This window comes from Neofelis nebulosa, chromosome 8 (genome assembly GCF_028018385.1).
Source record: "Neofelis nebulosa isolate mNeoNeb1 chromosome 8, mNeoNeb1.pri, whole genome shotgun sequence".
Lineage (NCBI taxonomy): Eukaryota > Metazoa > Chordata > Mammalia > Carnivora > Felidae > Neofelis > Neofelis nebulosa.
In genome coordinates this window covers 19,076,998-19,095,601 of record NC_080789.1, presented here as the reverse complement: position 1 = coordinate 19,095,601, position 18,604 = coordinate 19,076,998, and the positions used below count along the sequence as shown (strand labels likewise).

General features: G+C 41.3%; 1 protein-coding gene across 2 annotated transcripts in view; it reads right to left on the bottom strand.

The window, feature by feature from the left end:
• The window catches only part of PAH (phenylalanine hydroxylase), a 101,145-nt gene that overhangs the window by 48,992 nt on the left and 33,549 nt on the right, over positions 1-18,604 (bottom strand). For both annotated transcript variants that reach the window (XM_058741586.1, XM_058741587.1), the window contains one exon: positions 14,874-14,981. In XM_058741586.1, the coding sequence (XP_058597569.1) occupies positions 14,874-14,981 (108 nt within the window). The remainder of the gene's footprint in view (positions 1-14,873; positions 14,982-18,604) is intronic.

The window sequence follows — 18,604 nt, the reverse complement described above, 5'->3', positions numbered from 1 at the left end:
CAAGTCAATCAGCATGGTACACCATTAACACATTAACAAAACAAAGGATAAAACCACACAATCATCTCAATAGACATAGAAAAAGCATATGACAATATACAATATCCATTTATCATAAGAACTCTCAACAAAGTAGGGTACAGAAGGAACATAACTCCACATAATAAAGCCCATATATGGCCAACATCTTACTCAACAGTGAAAAATTGAAAGCTTCTCCTGTAAGATCTGGAACAAAACAAAACATGGAAGTCCTAGCCAAGCAATTAGGCAAGAAAAATAAATAAAAGGCATCTAAATTGGAAATGAAGAAGTAAAACTATCACCATTTTCAGATGACATAATGCAACATGAAGAAAACTCTAAAGATTCCACCCAGAAACAACTGGAACAAATAAATATATTCAGTAAAATTATGGAATATAAAATTAACATTCAGAAATCAGTTGAGTTTCCATATGCTAATAATGAGCTGTCAGGAAGAGAAATTAAGAAAACAATCCCATTTACAATTGCATCAAGCAGAATAAAATACTTAGGAATAAATTTAACCAAGGATGTGAAAGACCTGTACTCTGAAAACTATAAGACATTGATAAAAGAAACTGATCAAAGAAATGGAGAGCTATACTGTATTCATGAATTGGAAGAATTAATATTGTTAAAATGTCCACACTACCCAAAGCAATCAACAGGTTAAATAAATGAAATCCCCATCAAAATACCAGTGTCATTCTTCACAGAACTAGAACAACAAATCCTAAAATTTGTATGGACCCACGAAACACCCTAAGTAGCCAGGGCAATTGAGAAGGAAGAACAAAACTGGAACTATTATATTTCTTGATTTTAAACTACACTACAAAGCTGTAGCAATCAAAACAGTATGGTACTGGTACAAAAATAGACACACAGATCACTGAAATAGAACAGAGAGCCCAAAAACAAACCCATGGATATATAGTAATTCATCTATGACAATGGAGAAAGAATATGGAGGAAGACAATGGGGGAAAGGACAATCTCTTCCATAAATGGTTCTGGGAAAAACTGGACAGTCACATGCAAAAGAATGAAACTGGGCCACTATCTTACACCATACACAAAAATAAATTCAAAATAGATTAAAGACTTGAATGTAGGATCTGAAACCATAAATCTCCTAGAAGAAAACATAGACAGTAAGCTCTTTGACCTTTGTCTTAGCAATATTTTTTGAACTTGCCAACTCCTCAAGGCAAGTTCAACAAAAGCTAAAATAAACAAATGGGACTGTGTCAAACTGGAAAGCTTTTGCATAGCAAAGGAAACCAAACAAAAAAGCAACTGAATAGGAGAAGATATTTGCAAATTGTGTATCCAATAAGGGATTAATATCCAAAATATATAAAGAACTTACACAACTTAATGTCAAAAAGCAAACACCCTAATTAAAAAATGAGCAGAGGACTTGAAAGGACCTGTTTCCAAAGAAGACATACAGTTGGCCAACGGGTACATGAAAAGATGCTGAACAGCATTAATCCTCAAGGGAATGCAAATCAAAACCACCATGAAGTATCACCTCACACCAGTCAGATTGGCTATTATCAAAAAGATAAGAAGTAAGTGTTGGCAAGGATGTGGAGAAAAGAGAACCCTTGTATAGCATTGGTGGGAATGAAAACTGGTACAACCACTATGGAAAACAGTATGGAGGTTCCTCAAAAAATTAAAAATAGAACTACCACACAGTCTAGCAATTCCACCTCTAGGTATTTATCTGGGAAAAAAAAACATCAATTTGAAAAGATATATGCACACATATGTTCATTGTAGTGTTATTTACAAGAGCCAAGATATGCCAACAACCTGTGTCCATCAATGGGTGAATGGCTAAAGAAGATAGGGTGTGTGTGCATGTGTGTATATGTATATGTATATGTGTGTGTGTGTAGGAATATATATAGGAATGTTACTCAGTCATAAAAAAATAAAGAAAAAATCCGGCCATTTGCAATAACATGGATGGACCTAGAAGGTCTGATTCTTGATTTCAGCTCAGGTCATGATCCCAGGGTCATGGGATTAAGCCCAGCACAGAGCCTGTTGGCATTCTCTCTCTCTCTCTCCCTCTCTCTCTCTCTCTCTCTCTCTCTCTCTCTCTCTCTCTCTCTTTCCCTCTTCCTCTCCCTCCCTCTCTCTCCCTCTCCCTTTCTCCCTCTCTCTCCCTCCCACTCCCTCACCCTCCCTCTCCCTCTCTCCTTCTTGCTATCTCTCTCCATCTCTCTCCCTCCCCCTCTCCCTCTCCCTCTCTCTCTCCCTCTCTCTCTCCCTCTCCCTCTCTCTCTCCCTCTCTCTCTCTCTCTCTCTCTCTCCCTCTGCCCCTCTCCCCCCACTTGCACTCCTTTGGTCTTGCTCTAAAAAAATTAAAAAATAATTTAAAAATAATATTATGCACATAATGAAAAGAAAAATATATCTTTTAAAATGTGAGTGAAGTTTTTGGCTAAGAACACTCAGCCAAATTCTCTAAACCATTTCTCTCCCTTTTGAATCAATTTGTTAATAATTAACTCTCAAGTTTGGCATGCAATTTCCTTATTGGAGTTTTTCCAGCTTATCAGTGTGGATCCTTAGATACCATTAATTTTGGTTGCTAAGAGAGGCTTTAGAAACGAACCTCTAAACCTGATTATGATCATAATTACCATTTAGTAAATGAATTTTTATTTTTAAACAAGGGGTCTGTGTAGGTTTACAAATCGACCCATCTAACATCACCACATCTTTGGGTGAGGGACAAAGAACCCTGCCTGTTACTCCACATGGACATCTGGATAGAGGCAAGAAAGGTTTAGAGTTAAATATTTCGAAGACAATTTCATAATTTGTCCAATAGCTAATTTATGCATAAAAGACAGCCGTGTAACACCTTAATTAATCAGGTCTCTTGAGCAGAGATTGAGGACTCAGAGAAAAGTAAATAGAAATGAAGAGCCTATTTCAATCGGGATTGGCCAGAAATCCCTTTCTGTTCCCGCCCTTGAGGAAAACCTTTCTAAAGGGGGTTTGGTCAACTGGTGAATAAAATTACAGATACAGAATTCACAATGGTGCAAAATGGATCTATCCTTCTGGATCTTTTCAGGCTTAGGGCCCATCCTTTGCATCTTAATTTCATTCCTCAAGAAAAGGAGAATGGTATAATGAAGAGAGTGTGGGCTTTGGAGCCAATCTTAGCTCAAGGTCTGGTTCAGCTGCTCACCATCTTTGAATACATTAGTTGGTCATTCTAAACTTCTGTTTGCTTGTGTTTAAAGTAAAACTAATCATATTACATGGCATCTCAGTAACAAAAAAGGGAAATTCACCTCATATGATTTTGGCTTTGCTGCTGGAGACCCACTAAGGACTTACCATACTCTGCCTCTCTCAATTTGGTATAGATAAACACACTTTCCTGGGAGGCAAAACACATTATGTTTTATGAGTTATTTTACCCTTTAATATTTGCTTTACCTTAAATTTTTCTCAGGTCCTTTCCTGAGAGCATGTTTCAAAAAGGAGAAGGAAAAGCTGAGGGTATTTTCAGATGGTACTAGGCTGGAAAAGGAAGATCTTTTGGACGAACTCCGTGCTGTTGCCTTAGAATAAACTTAAATGAAGTTATGTTCTGGCCTATTCAGAGATTTCTGGGGGCAACATCAAAGATGTTCACAAAGAATTCCCCAAATCATTGGTCTCAAGTAAACAGACAGTAGCTTTCGAGAACTTATTTAATGAAGCACCTTCCATGTGCCAAACGCTGTTCCAGGTGCTGGGATACAACAGTGAACAGAGAGGGAAAAATCCCTGCCTTTCTGGAGCTTATATTCTCAAAGCAGGAGACAAACAGTAACTATGAAAAATAAGTAGAATTTACAGTCTTCAGATGGAATGGAGAAAAACAGAGCCAGAAAGAGGGATTGGATATCCCGGGGGTGCCATGAAGGTGCTATTTGAAACGGTGTGGTCAGGAAGTTCTCAAAAAATAAACAAGTGACATTTAAGCACAGACCTGAAGTCAATGAGAGAGCAAGCCATGAGGGAACAGCAAGTGCAAGGGTCCTGGGGCAAGACAGTGTACAACATGACTGAGGAACCCCAAGCAGACTGGCATGACTGGAGCAGAATGAGCAAGAGGTCGGGCAACAGGACTGAGGCAGAGCAGTAACCGAGCGTGACCTATCGGCCATTACCTGAACTGAGCTTTTCACACAGAGTGATGTTAAGAAGCTATGGAAGGTAATCAGGCAGAGAAGATACGGTCTTCGACTCACGTTTCAAAAGGGGCCGCTCTGGCAGCTGTTTTAAGAATAGACCATATGAGGCAAAGGCAGAACCAGTCTGGAGGCCGCTACACTATTTGGGGTAAGAAACGACAGTTAAAAGATTAGAGAAGAGGTCTCATGGAGACGCGGGCAAGGCTGCTTATGTATTTTACTGATCTCCTCTTGTGAGGGGGCCAGGAACGGCCTTGGTTGACCAAGAATCTAGAAATTAAACCCACTGGGGTGAACAGGAAACCAAAAACATTCAGGAAAGTACGGGCAGCACAGTTAAATCCTGGAGCGAGCTCCAGATTGTTCCCTGCTCTGCTCTGGAAGAGCGTTCTCGGATGGGTTCAAGCAGGATTCACACCCTGGAGACCATCTTTTGGGACACACTCTTGCCTCCTCTGGAAGTGTCTCTGTTGTGATCTCTGGACCTTTTCTTCCTCAGCCTTCCCCCTTTGTCAGATTATTTCTTCTCCACCCTCCCCTCCACTTATTGGGGTTGCATCCACCTCAGGGAAGACCCCAGCCTGGGGATAACTGGGGAAGCAGCTCAATCCAGGCTCTTTTCGAGGCTTTGGAGAAAAGAGCCTTTTTGTCTGTGTGTTCCTCTTTGTACCCCTTTTCTTGCCACCAGAGTCATAAGATCTAAAAGCCCCTGTGTCCTGTTTCAGTCCAAGCTACTGAAGAGCAATCCAAACTCACGTGCCATCAGGGGGTCATGGCACGCTTCAAATTTCCACTTCATAATAAACTTCATAATAAAAGTTCAAAACGTAAGCTCTGTGTTGCTAATTCTCCAATACGTCCAACTCTAAACTATTAACAGCTAAAAACAGCACTGATTTTCAATTAGAGGCTCTTCTAGTCAATACAGTCATCTGGCTGCACAAAAAGTTTAGTGTGGCACCATTCCTGGGGTAAACAACGATCATGACCTAAATATCCCACCAACAGGAGAGGTAAAGTATAGTCACCCAGTGAACATACAGAGGAGGAAATGAATGAGCCAGGACATCACGGACAAACCTCAAAAACAATGCTCGCCTCTCTGTCATCGGGAAAGAAAACTGCAAAAAGAGAGCTGTAATATGATTCCAATTTTATGAAGAGTCAAAGTCTGCAAAACTATGCCGTAGATCATTAATGGGTGGCTCTATACAGCAAAGCATAAAAAGATAAGTGGGAGGAACATCGAATTCAGATTAACAGCTACACGTGAAGAGGAAGTTCATGGGGAAGGGTCCTCAGGGGCTTCAGTCATTTATGCCATGTTTCATTTCTACACATTCAGAGAAACTTCTCTAGTAACGAACTATAGAAGTGATCCCTTTGCAAGGTTTCATTTCTTAAGCAAGGAGTTACATGGGTGTTCTTTTTTTTTTTTTTTTTTAATTTTTATTTATTTTTGAGACAGAGACAGAGCATGAACGGGGGGAGGGTCAGAGAGAGAGGGAGACACAGAATCCAAGCAGGCTCCAGGCTCCGAGCTGTCAGCACAGAGCCCGATGCGGGGCTTGAACTCACAAACTGTGAGATCATGACCTGAGCCGAAGTCAGACGCTGAACCAACTGAGCCACCCAGGCGCCCCCATGGGTGTTCTTTACATCATTATCTGTACTAGGGGTTTTAAAGAAAATTCTGAAAGTCATCCTGGCTGTAAGAACTTTTTTTCTTCTGGTGAAACTCAAAGTTCTTCTTATTTTGATGAAAGAAGCAGTGTTCCAGGAAACGCTGTACTGCTCACGACTGCTCCGGACCTAAGCCCAGAGGGGTTAAGGCAACCCTTGTGGGTCATTCTAGATCCTGCCCCGCTCACCAGGCCCCAGGGGTCACAGGCGCGACCTTAAAGTCCGAACTTTAGAGTAGTAAACATTGAATATCTGCTTAGATGTCCCCTCTGCAACCCAGCCTCTGTCCCCAGGAATGCTGAGGTGGCGAGACAGAAAGGATTTCAGGATTCTGTGACCTGACCACTTGTTTGTTCACTCACGTCAAGCCATTCGTTTCTTTGTTCTAGAATGAACTTCCCCTTTCCTCTCCCCCGGTCACCGCTTTCAAGCTTCAGCTTGAGCATCCCATCTGCAAGAAGCCTTCCCTGGCTGACTCTGTTTCACGGAGCCCTGAGCTTCTCTAATTACTGTAGAGTCAGAGAATGACTATCTGATTCACCCCAGGCTCTCCAGCACCCATATAGGGTCTGACAATGGTAGATACTCAAAAAATATTAATTGAACACGTAAATGAGGGGGGATGAGCTCACTGAATATCCGATGGGGAAAAGACATGGGTCAGCTGGGCAGAGGCAGAGCATAGGACGGGAACGTGACAAACACTGACTGGCCCTTTCCATTTGTTTCCAAAAGCCCAGGCTACTGTGAATACAGAGGGTGAACTCTGAGGCACTTTTGGCTCTAAGTGTCTAGCCTTGGGCAGCTTGCTTAGTCAGAACCTCTGTGTCTCCATCAACTAAATGATGCTAATTGAGCATACCCATGAACTTCAGCACTCTGTATACCCATGCATTTGCTTGTTCTTTTCCCTAGAGGATCTCAGGTAAGGTGATTAGTGGAACGCTGACTGGTGGAGGGAGACCTCTTTGCAGCTTCCCCAGGGAGCTGGCATCTAATTTTATAGCCCATTACTAAGCCACTTGCAGCAAAGACTCTCAGGAGACTATTTTTCTAAGAAGGCACAGACATGAGCCAGCAGAGGCTAAAAATATAGAGAGCTACAGAAAATGCTTAAATAAATGCATAAAGAATTGAAAGTTAAAACAACTGGGGACAGGGGATGCTGGACCCCAATTACTAGAACATCTGCTTCCCTGTCTCACCACCCAGACAACATACGTAAACACAGTTCTTCTGTATCTTTATGATAAATACCAAACTGATTGTGTTACATTCTGATGTAGTCCCTGGCTGAGGTTTACAAGGACACACGTCCACTGCCCGGTGACATCTTAATGGAATGGTGACTTTGGTGCTAAGCACCTGAGGAAAAGAACAGGCTCTTGGGCAAAGAATGAAGCCTGGCAATGCAGGGACAAATCTGCGCTCACTCTGCAGATCTCATTTCTTGTTTGAGGGGCTGGCATGTCCGTGTGTGCTCCTGGTAGCTCGGGGGTTAAGAAAGTTTTCACCATATGGAGTCAGGCCAGGGTGGGGGGGGGGGGGGTAAGATGGGCTAGGCTCCCATGATTGTTAGCCTTTCATTTATTACTCTGAGCACGTATTAAGGTTTAGTTAAAAGTCCCCGATGTATCTCTGCTACAAGGCGTCAAAGGATGGTCCAGCTCATTAAACATGGACGGAACTGCAGTGAAGGATTCACAGGGTACAGGTGATTCTCCCATACGGAATGTTCTCCTTCTACTGCCAGTCTTGGGGGAGCTGGAGAGATTTGTATCCTTTGACTCTATTAAGGGAAAGTAGGTTTGTTTACACCATAATGTCTGCTTTGACTCTGCCCTGCCTTTTGCTGCCTGTTTTCATAGTAGTAATGCTCGAAACTAGTGCCTTCTAGCACTCTTCCACCACAGAGATATTGCCTTTACTTGATTTAAAATATGCTTCTTATAATTGCAACACCTTGCCCTTTTACGTCTGAAGTAATGGAAAGTAAGCAGGGTTTTTCTTCCATAATGGTCCTTCGAATATTTGGGAAGAAAAAAAGAGATTTCATTGCCCCATCTTCCCTCTTCAAGGCAAACAATTCTAATCCTTTAACTCCTTTTCATATTGCTAAGAATTTAAGAGTTCCTGAAGTTCTAGGCACTCTAAAAATGTGGTGCATAGAATGACAGTTAATAGAGCTCTTACCCTGTGTCTGACACTGTGACAAATATTTTACATGTGTTAATCCCTGTCTCACAGCAACCCTCTAATACAGGCTTAGTATTTCCTTTATTTGAAAAATAAGGAAACAGGATATACAGAAGGGGCACCTAGGTGGCTCAGTCGGTTACATGTGCAACTCTTGATTTCGGCTCAGGTCATGATCTCTCAGTTGGTCAGATGAAGCCCTACGTCAGGCTGTGCACTGTCAGCATGGAGCCTGATTGGGATTCTCTCTCCCTCTCTCTCTCTCTCTGTCCTTCCCTCTCTCTCTCAAAATAAATAAAGAAACTTAAAACAAACAGCTTGTGTTTAAAAATAGATAAATAAAAATAAGGAAACAAAGCTACCAAGGGATAAATAACTTTTTCAAGGCCATCCAGCTCACAGGTGGTGCAACAGGGTGTTGAACTCAGTTTGGTTCCCAACAGTACACTTGACCCAGTCCTGTTCTACTCCTCAGGGCCCCAAACTTAGGTTACAACTGATGGTCTGGAGCTCATAACTCTGAAACAGCATAAGCTTAGTGGAACGCTCATGCCTGCAAACATGTTGATAGGCCTTTCTTGAACAATACCTCCTGGCCAAATACATTTGGGAAATACCAAGCAACATAACATTGGATAAATTTCCTCTCTGCAGGGCTTCTCAGAGCCTTTAATCTGTTTACGCATACAATGGATTTCCAAAATCTAAATGTAGAATTTTCCAGACATAGCCCCTCTCAGAACTCTTTTCTAATAAAACACCTACTAATGTGTAGAATGTGATAGACTATTGTTTCGGAAACGCTGCGTAAGGTGTAGTTTAGATTCCTTCCTTGGCTTTTCTTTTTATTACCTTTGGTTTCCTTATACATGGTCCGGAGGTTCAGTGTCAATGACACACTTTAGGGGGTTTGTCTGTATTTTCACCTAATGCTTGCTCGTACGCCTCATTCGCAAAGATATGATGAGAGATATAAATACACAAACGCTCTCTGGCCACCACAATCTCTCCGCTCTACCAAGCTACTCTGCCTTCTTTAATGGCCCTGCCCCAACCCATTGCCATTTGCCTGTGCATGCTCACAGGCTATATTAAGTCATTCGTTCTAGGTTTTTCACTTTGTTTTGAAAAGAAAAATTAAACATCAAGGCTTCTGACTCCCTCTAGTCTTCTAGCAGCCTCCCCATCATTGTGTCTTTTCCAAGGTTTCTAATAGGGTTCAGAGATCACATGTGGAAGGGATAAAGGAAAAGACATTGTATGAGCATCTTCTGCAAGCTCAACTTGTATCACACATTTTATGTACCATGTAAAATCTCATAGCCCCCTGGAGGTAGATCATTAGCCCCACTTTATAGATGAATAAACACAGGCACATATGTTAAATTATCTGCCAAAGTCAGTGATATCTGGGATCTAAATTGCACAGGGCAAAACTGCTGCTCCTTATACGCCTTATATCACAACATGTAGCTAGTATGCTATTTAGAACCAAAGACAGGATCTCATCTAAAGGCAAATGAGTGATCCCTTGAATCCTCATAAAGTCTTGGCCCCGGAAAGTTCCCTAATCCACCTATTTGTAAGTGTCAGATGGATGATAGGATAAAGTGACTTCACCATGGACCCAGATCCTGAAATACTAAAGCCCAGCCATGTTTCTCTTGGTTTTCAGTACTTTATTCCAGCGTTCCCAGCTCAAAGACCGTTGTCTTGAAAAGAACACATGCAAGATAAAGGCTAAGTTGTTCTGCTTTCTCATAAACAACTGATTGTACTCTGATAAAAATGATAAGCTTGGCATTTTAGAATCCTAGTCAATTTCTGAGGTTCTACCACATTATGTGTTCACCTGAGACGAGCTATTGAGCCCCCTGAACTTTAGTTTCCTTGTCTCTATAATGAGTATGGTATCACTCACCTCCACTAAGTTATTTAATTTATGGAAAATATTAAAATATTCTGAGTGCTAAATATGATTTATTTCATGGAAAGTAGAGGGTACAGTCCCTGGTGACAGCAGGAACTCCTTCCCCGGCAACAGCTTAGAGCAGTGGTTCTCATTCCTGATTGGGCATCAGAGTCACCAGTGGAATTTAAGGAAAACTCAAGAACAAACAGACAAACAAAGAAATCCAAAACTCATAAAGGAAATGACTGAAAATATTAATCACAGTAGAACTTGAAAGTTCAGTATGACAAATAATATGATAAACCCAAGTAACACAAAGAGACAGGGAGAAAATACTTGTCACAAACAATGGTATTCAGATTATATAAAATGTCAAGAAATTGGTAAGAAAAAGATACATTTGTAGCAGAAAAAGATTAAAACCTGAATGGACATGTCACAATTTACAAAAGAATAAAATCCAATGTCATGTAATGTGAAGACACCCCATCATTTCATTCATAATCAGAGAAACGAAAATTAAAACAATAAATTACCGCATCCCGGGGTGCCTGGGTGGCTCAGTCAGTTAAGCGTCCCGACTTTGGCTCAGGTCGTGATCTCACGGCTCGTTCGTGAGTTGGAGCCCCACGTCAGGCTCTGTGCTGACAGCTCAGAGCCTAGAGCCTGCTTCAGATTCTGTGTCTCCCTCTCTTTCCTCCCCTCCCCCACTCACACTCTGTGTGTCTCTCTCTCTCAAAAATAAATAAACATTAAAAAAAACAATTAAAAAATAAATCACCACATCCCACCCATTATATTGTCCATGATTAAAAAGCAATAATACGTGAATAACTTTAGAAGTATAAGTATTCCCACAGTGAACTAATGGGAGCATAAATTGTTAAAGAACATTTGGAGAACGACTTAGTAGTTTCTTTTAAAACTAAAAATGTCCATGACCTAGGACCAGCAATCAAAATTCTTGCTATCTACCCTCGAGAAATATTTGCACATTGCATACAAAAAAAAAGAGAACAAAGTACTGCAGAATTGTCTGTGACTTCAGAAAATAGGAAACACCATAGATGTAAAAAATCGGGGTCTGGATAAATAAAATATGGTCCGTGCATTTTAAGAACAACTCTTCAGAAGTTTTTAACTTAATTTGTATAAATCTCGAAAACACTGCATTCAGAAAAAATATATGTAGCAATTCTTCTTGGACACTTAATGTGTACCTACTCTGAGGGTTTTACATGCATTAAGTTGTTTGATACTCAGATCTACTATTTCAAGCAGATACTATCATTATTATGAGGAACCAAAGCACAGACATGTCAAGCGACTTTCCCAAAGTCACAGCTCTGTCTCTCCAGAGTCCATGCCTTTGACGACTCTACTCACCTGACCCAAAGAGGTTGCAAAACCGTATGCACAGGACAGTACTTGTTAGTATCAATATCATTTTTTAAAGGAACTGAAATATGGGAAGAAGTATACTAAACTCATTTTCATGCTGCCTTGGCCAGGAAGTTTGCAGCGTGACGGGATTGAGGAGAAATCAGAAAGGACTACAGCAGTATCTTTAACATTATATTTCTTTTTTTAAGAAACAGTATGTTAATTTGTAATTTTTGAAACCATAATCAAACATGAAAAAAATGAAAATGAACTTGGCAAAATTTTAACAGTGGTTGACACAGATGAGGGCAATATGGATAGTTATTTATTTATTTATTTATTTATTTTTATTTTTATTTTTTTTGCACTTTGATACATGGCTCAATTTGAAAGAAAGAAAGAATACTTGGTGGGGCGCCTGGGTGACTCAGTCAGTTAAGCGTCCAACTTCCTCTCAGGTCATGATCTCGAGGTTCATGAGTTCCAGCCCCACATCGGGCTCTCTGCTATGAGCACAGAGCCTGCTTCAGATCTTCTGTCCCCGGCCCCTCTCTCTGCCCCCCCCCCCCCCCCGGCTTGAGCTTTCTCACTGTCTCTCAAAAATAAATAAGAAACATTAAAAAAAAAAAGAAAAGAATACTTGGTGACAGATCCCTTTCCCCAAAGAATAGGAAAGCATCCCTGTCCCCATAGATGGCGCCAGGATATCTGCATTAAAAAAACCATCCAGAGGTATTCAGATGGCAGGGACAGCTGTATTTGGCAGAGGTGTGGGGCTCTAGGGAAAGCTCACGGCTTTGAAAACCGGGATCCCGTCTCCCATCATCACTACACATTACCTGCGTGATCTTGAACAAATTAGCCTCTCAGAACCTCAGCTCCTCCATGCGTAAAATGGAGTAATACCTCCTCTACCAAATTGAATGGGACCCAAATCCCGCCCGCTCCGTGTCTGGTTTGTCACATACTGTGGTTCCACGGACACTAGAATTTGACTTTCTATCTTCCCTCAACACTTTGAATGATTGTAACTTAACTGTGCTTTTTGCCGGGCTGTTAAGAAGGGTAGAAGGTGGGGCGCCTGGGTGGCTCAGTCGGTTAAGCATCCGACTTTGGCTCAGGTCATGATCTCACGGTCCGTGAGTTCGAGCCCCGCGTCGGGCTCTGTGCTGACAGCTCAGAGCCTGGAGCCTGTTTCAGATTCTGTGTCTCCCTCTCTCTCTGACCCTCCCCTGTTCATGCTCAGTCTCTCCCTGTCTCAAAAATAAATAAAATGTTAAAAAAAAAAATTTAAAAAAAAAAAAAAAAAAAAAGAAGGGTTGAAGGCATGCTGGCCTATACAATGTCTAGAGCAGCTTCTGAAAGTATATTTGGGAAAAAAAATCAACACACACTAACAATAACAGCAACAAAAACCCTTCACCAATCACTGATAGAGAGACCTCTGTTTCCTCCTCTGTGAATGTGTAGAATAATACCACTTACTGACCATGGAAGTTGAGACTTGGGATAATGCTTTAAAAAGTTCACCCAGAGTACACACACACACACACACACACACAGACCCTTTGGGTGTATTTTATCTAGTCCTGGTAATTTAGTTACTTGTTGTTTATTAATTAGGTTGAAAACATCCTGTTAATTTGCTATTATTTAATTTATTAACTGATTAAGGCCTGACCTCTCAAGGGGAAAATGCTGATTAACTATATAATACAAAGGCTAAAATGTTGCATAGGAGCATTTTACAGATACATTCTTTCTCGTGAACAGTTTGTCATTCAGAAAGTACTCAGTCTCTCTTCTCTGTTCTTTCTCATTTCTTGCTCTCACTCAGGCAGACCTTCCCCTCCCCAACCCACCCCTGCCTCCTTTGGATAGCCAAGTTCAGTATTTTTAAAAATAGACCCTACTTTTTAGGTAGATTTTAGATTTATAGAAAAATTGAAAAGATAGTATGAAAAATTTCCACACACTCTGTACCCAGACCCCCCTATTATTAGCATCTCGTGTTAGTGTGGAATGTGTCAGAGTTAATGCATTAACACTTATGCATTTTCTTTAAAAAAAATTTTTTTTTACATTTATTTATTTCTGAGAGAGAGAGACAGAGCATGAATGGGGGAGGGGCAGAGAGAGAGAGGGAGACACAGAATCTGAAGCAGCCTCCAGGCTCCGAGCTGTCAGCACAGAGCCCGATGCAGGGCTCGAACTCACAAACCATGAGATCATGACCTGAGCCCAAGTTGGTCGTTCAACCAACTGAGCCACCTGGGCGCCCAACACTTATGCCTTTTCATAAACTAAAGACCATAATGTATTTGAATTTTTTTAGTTTGTATCTAATGTCCTTTTTTCTGCAGTAGGATCTCATTCCAGACACCACATTACATTCAGATGTTACATTCCTCTAGGCTCCCCTTGATTGTGACAATTCCTCAGACACTTCTTATTTTTGATGACCTTGACAGTTTTGAGAAGTATGGGTCAGGTATTTTGTATGATGTCCTTTAACTGAGTTGTGTGATGTTTTTCTCATAGCTAGACTGGGTTATGGTTTTAGGGGAGGAAGACCACAGAGGTAAAGTGCCATTTTCATCATGTCGTATCAAAGGTTCCTACGATCTACATGACTCATCATTGCTGGTATTGACCTTGATTACCTGGCTGAGCTACTGTTTGTTGGGCTTCCCATGCCCTTTCCATCCCATCTGGTTTGGAAGAAAGTCACACTGTGCCACTCACATTTAAAGAGTGCATATACTCTTCTTCTGTAAGTACAGAATATCTATTTAGATTATTTGAAATCTTCTGCGTGGACATGTGTCTGTACCCCCATTTACTTATGTATCCAGTCACCAGATATAATTTTATTAAAGAATAAAATTTACCTGGGGTAAAAGTTAATTGGTTCAAAAACATTCCTTCTTAAAATCCAGGACAAAAAAAAAATTTAAGAAAAAAATAAAGCCTAATTGACTTTTCTTGTATTTAAATTTAATTTCACTCTTAATTGAACATTTAATATATATAACACTGGTCTGTAGAGGATATAAGATGGCTGAGCCAAGGTTCCCTGCCTGAAGAAACAGGCCCGGACAGAAAATGTGCATGCATAACCAGGCAAATACGTGCTGCGGTTAAAAGTAAAGTGCTTTGGGAACACTGAGAAGATAGTAATTCATTCAAGGAAAGCTCGGTAAAAGAAGTCTGAAATCAGGGCCAGCTTCCCATGTGTGCAACCAGTGAGTCTGAACGATTCTGACTATGAACGGAGAAACTGAAGCCCAGGGAGAATGAAAGACTTCACTAAGGTCTCATAGTTGGTTAACGTGAGCGCCTGAGCTGAAAAGCAAGTCTTCCAATTCCAGATCCCATGTTCTTTTCGCTGCATCCAACTAGGAAATAACACAGAAGCCTGCTCTGCATTATCCAAGGTGGAAATGAATACTTACCTCAAACAAGCGCAAGACCTTGGCCAGGGCACCAACTTCTTCCTTGAGCGAGAAGATCAGTGATATGGCACCATCTTGATTGGAATTGTCTTCAATATAGCTTGTTTCCTACAAGATGAAGTGCTCCTGGTTAAAATGTTTTCCTATGAAATCTGCAAGCAAGAGGCCGGCATAAACCCTCTCTTCTAGTTAAGGCTTGGAATGCGATGAGTTACATATATTCTACACAGTAAGTATATGATTTCTGGTAGAAAATATGTAAGTCAAGGGGAGTGATATTTACAATGATGCTCCTAGGTCAGGATTCACTTTTAGAAAACTCTCATTATTCACTGATATCACCAGTCACCCTATAGACCCAGTACCTTTTAATGAGTATCTACCAAGTGCCAGGCACTACTAGGGCTCTGAGATACAAAAATGAATAAAACAATTCCCATCCTTCAGGAGCTCAATATTTGGCTTAATAGACACATAACACAAAGAGCCTTAGAGGTAGTATAATACAATTCAAAAAGTGTCCAGAAAAACACTGAAAAATACGGTGTGGAAAGTACTAAAAATGGGTGGTTGAGACCAAAGACCTCGGTTGGAGCCCTCTGTCTTCCAGTTATCAGCTGAAACGCTTTGGGCAATAGCTTGGCCTTTTTAGTTTCCTTATCTGGAAAATCATGCTAATAGTAAACCCTGTCAAAGCAATATTCACATGATGAAAAAAAAAGATAAAACAGTTTACATATAAAAATGATGGAAATACGGGGCACCTGGGTGGATCAGTTGGTTGAGCGTCCAACTCTTGATTTCAACTCAGGTCATGATCCCAGGGTCATGGGATTAAGCCCCATGTCAGGCTCCGTGCTGAACACAGAGCCTGCTTGGGATTCTCTCTCTCTCTCTCTCTCTCTCTCTCTCTCCCTCTGCCCCTCTCCTCTGTTCTCACACACACTCTCTCTAAAATAAAATAAATAACAATAAAATTTTTTTAATGATGGAAATATTGTAAATACACAAGAATGACTCTTTAGCCTTGGCAAAGATCCCAGGGAAGCATTATGCTCAGGAAACCATTGTCCTGCATGCTGGGATCTATGATATCCAATTACTGAAAAAGTCACAAAATGCATAAAAGAAACACAAATAACCTACCAGAAGAGGGATGTCCTAAACTATATAGCAAAGCTTCTCAAGGATCTAGCACTTTCTACATGCACATGTCAGCAAACTAATGTGGGATTAGGGTTGGCGTCTCAGGGTTAGCTGAAACCTTTAAAAATTATAAAGTTTGCAATAATAATATACAAAGCTCCATGTGTACCGACAAATAAATAGCACATACCCCAAACTATGAAGGAAAAGCCATGCAGAACAATTACTCTCTTATAATCAAGTTAATGAAATTGGTGGGATGGATGTTACATCATCTTAATGAGAAGGCTGTGTTGGGCAGACTCTACCAGTGACGGCATAATAACCCTTGCATGAATATTGATGACCTTTAGGATGAAATTCTTTTCATTCAGAAATTTCAGATTTTCCCAGAGCCTCACAGAGGTGGGGCAACCACCCCCTTATTTTGCAGATGGGGAAACTGTGGGCCAGAGAGAGAAAGGTGTAATGCCTCTAAAGCCACACAGGTGTTGGGTAGCAGGTCAATAACCCAGGCTCTAAATTATCAGCAGGTGTAATTAGAGAGGGCTTCAAATGAACTGGAAGACTGAACCGTTATATATCCCTATATGGACCATGATATTATCTTTCTTAAAAAACATTTGTTTTGTCTTTTTAAAAAATTCCAGTAGAGTTAATCTACCATTTATTAAGAGCCTGTAATGTCCCAGGCATTATAATAGGCACTTGATTTGGATTATCTCATTTAATTTTGATACAATTAGGAGGCAGGTTTTATTATCCAGCAGGTGTCTGCTTTTACTGATGACAAAATGAAATCTCAGAGATATACAGTCAGCAGGGTGAGACCCCACGCCATTTGAGCCCAGCATTCATCCATGAATCACGGCTTCTTGTAAGACTCTATCCTGCCTCTCCCTCTTTTAAACCCCGCCACAGACATGCAGAGGAGTGTCTGATATACATCTTCTTCCTCCCAGAGAACACTGAGTCCTTAGTCTTTTCTGATTTCTTTGAAACGACAAAAGATTTCCATTTCTGGTTCACTTGGCAACGTTCTCTTCTGTTGGCCTCCAAGAAAAAAACACATTCCGGATATACCTCAACAGGTGCCACCCATAACTGGGACAATTCAGACCTGAAGGCACCTGGGCTCAAAACTCTGTCACCACCACCTTCCCGCTCCTGTACCTGTCCAAGTCCCACCTGACCTCTAGAAGTGACCCTTGGGGTCAGGTCCTTCTTTTGTTCTATTGCCACCGCTGTGATCCAGCCTTAGTGATCTGTATCAGTCTGGTTCTAACAGAATTTTGCTTGTGTCCTTCTACTACTCAGAATTCCCCAAAGGCTCCCAAGGCCAGCAGGAGAAAATACCTCTTTCTGATATTCAAGAGTTCCTTGGTACCTTATCTCCCGAGGCCGCCCTCAGGAACTGCCTCTCTAGCAAATCATCTTTCTTCTTGCCTTTTCAGCTCATTAGAACAGATGCTCTGCCCCAGTCTCCACGCTCCCCTTTCAAATATCTAAGTCTGCCTCTAAAGCCCTCTTGGGTCTCACTTCTGTCAGAAGACCTCGGTCCTCCCCAGCGGAAGCGAATACTCCCTCCTTGACCTATGCGTTCCATTTGGCTTCTGATGTCCATGTGGGACTTGACTGGCAGAGCTGGCCCTGTCTTTAGAGTTGATCTAGCTCCACCCCCTTATTTTGCAGATGGGGAACCTGTGGGCCAGAGAGAGAAAGGTGTGACTCCTCTGAAGTCACACAGGTGGTGGGTAGCAGGTCAAAAACCCAGGCTCCTAAGTATCATTCTGTACAATTCCTTCCGCTATGTGCCTTATGTCCACATTAAAGCCTCTGTGTCTTGCAGACCAGTTATCCAATATCATTCCTGACAGCCCATACTAATCCCCACCTGCCCCCTTCACTTTCTTCTTTCCCCCGGTTCACTTTCTAGATCAGATTGTCAATGAGTGTTCCTTTTTTCTCCATTCCAAAATTACCTGGGGAGTCTTTGTTCAAATGCAGATTCCTGGGCCCTGCCCTAGCCCATCACATCTGAGTATGTGGGGTAGGATCTTAGAATCTGCATTTTCAAAAGGTCCCAGATGATACTTCACCGTGGAAGATTTTGAAACCACTGATAAATATACAGCCCAATGTTTTTAATTATGACTTTTCCCAAATACGTCTGCAAATTCACATTTGCCATATGGAAAGGTACTACTCTTTATGGTTATTAATATTAATAGTAGGATGTGGCATTGAATGAATCCCCACTATGTGCCAGGAGCCATACTTGGTGATTTTTATAGTTAATAAGCATCATCATTGCCAGCAGCTAGTACTGTTATAAGAGTCTACAAGTAGTAGCTCATCTGGTCTTCACAATAGCCCCATGAGGTGGGTGATGTTATTTTGCAAAGGAGGACACAGACTCTGCCAGCTTAAGTGGATCGTCCAAGGACAGCCCGCCAATGGTGGCAGAGCCTGGATTTGAACATGAGTCCAACAGTTCCAAAATCCGTATTCTGCCTCCCAGTGACAGACCCGAGGGAGACAACATATAGCTCCCCTTTGCAAAACTTGAGGGACTTTAAATGAAA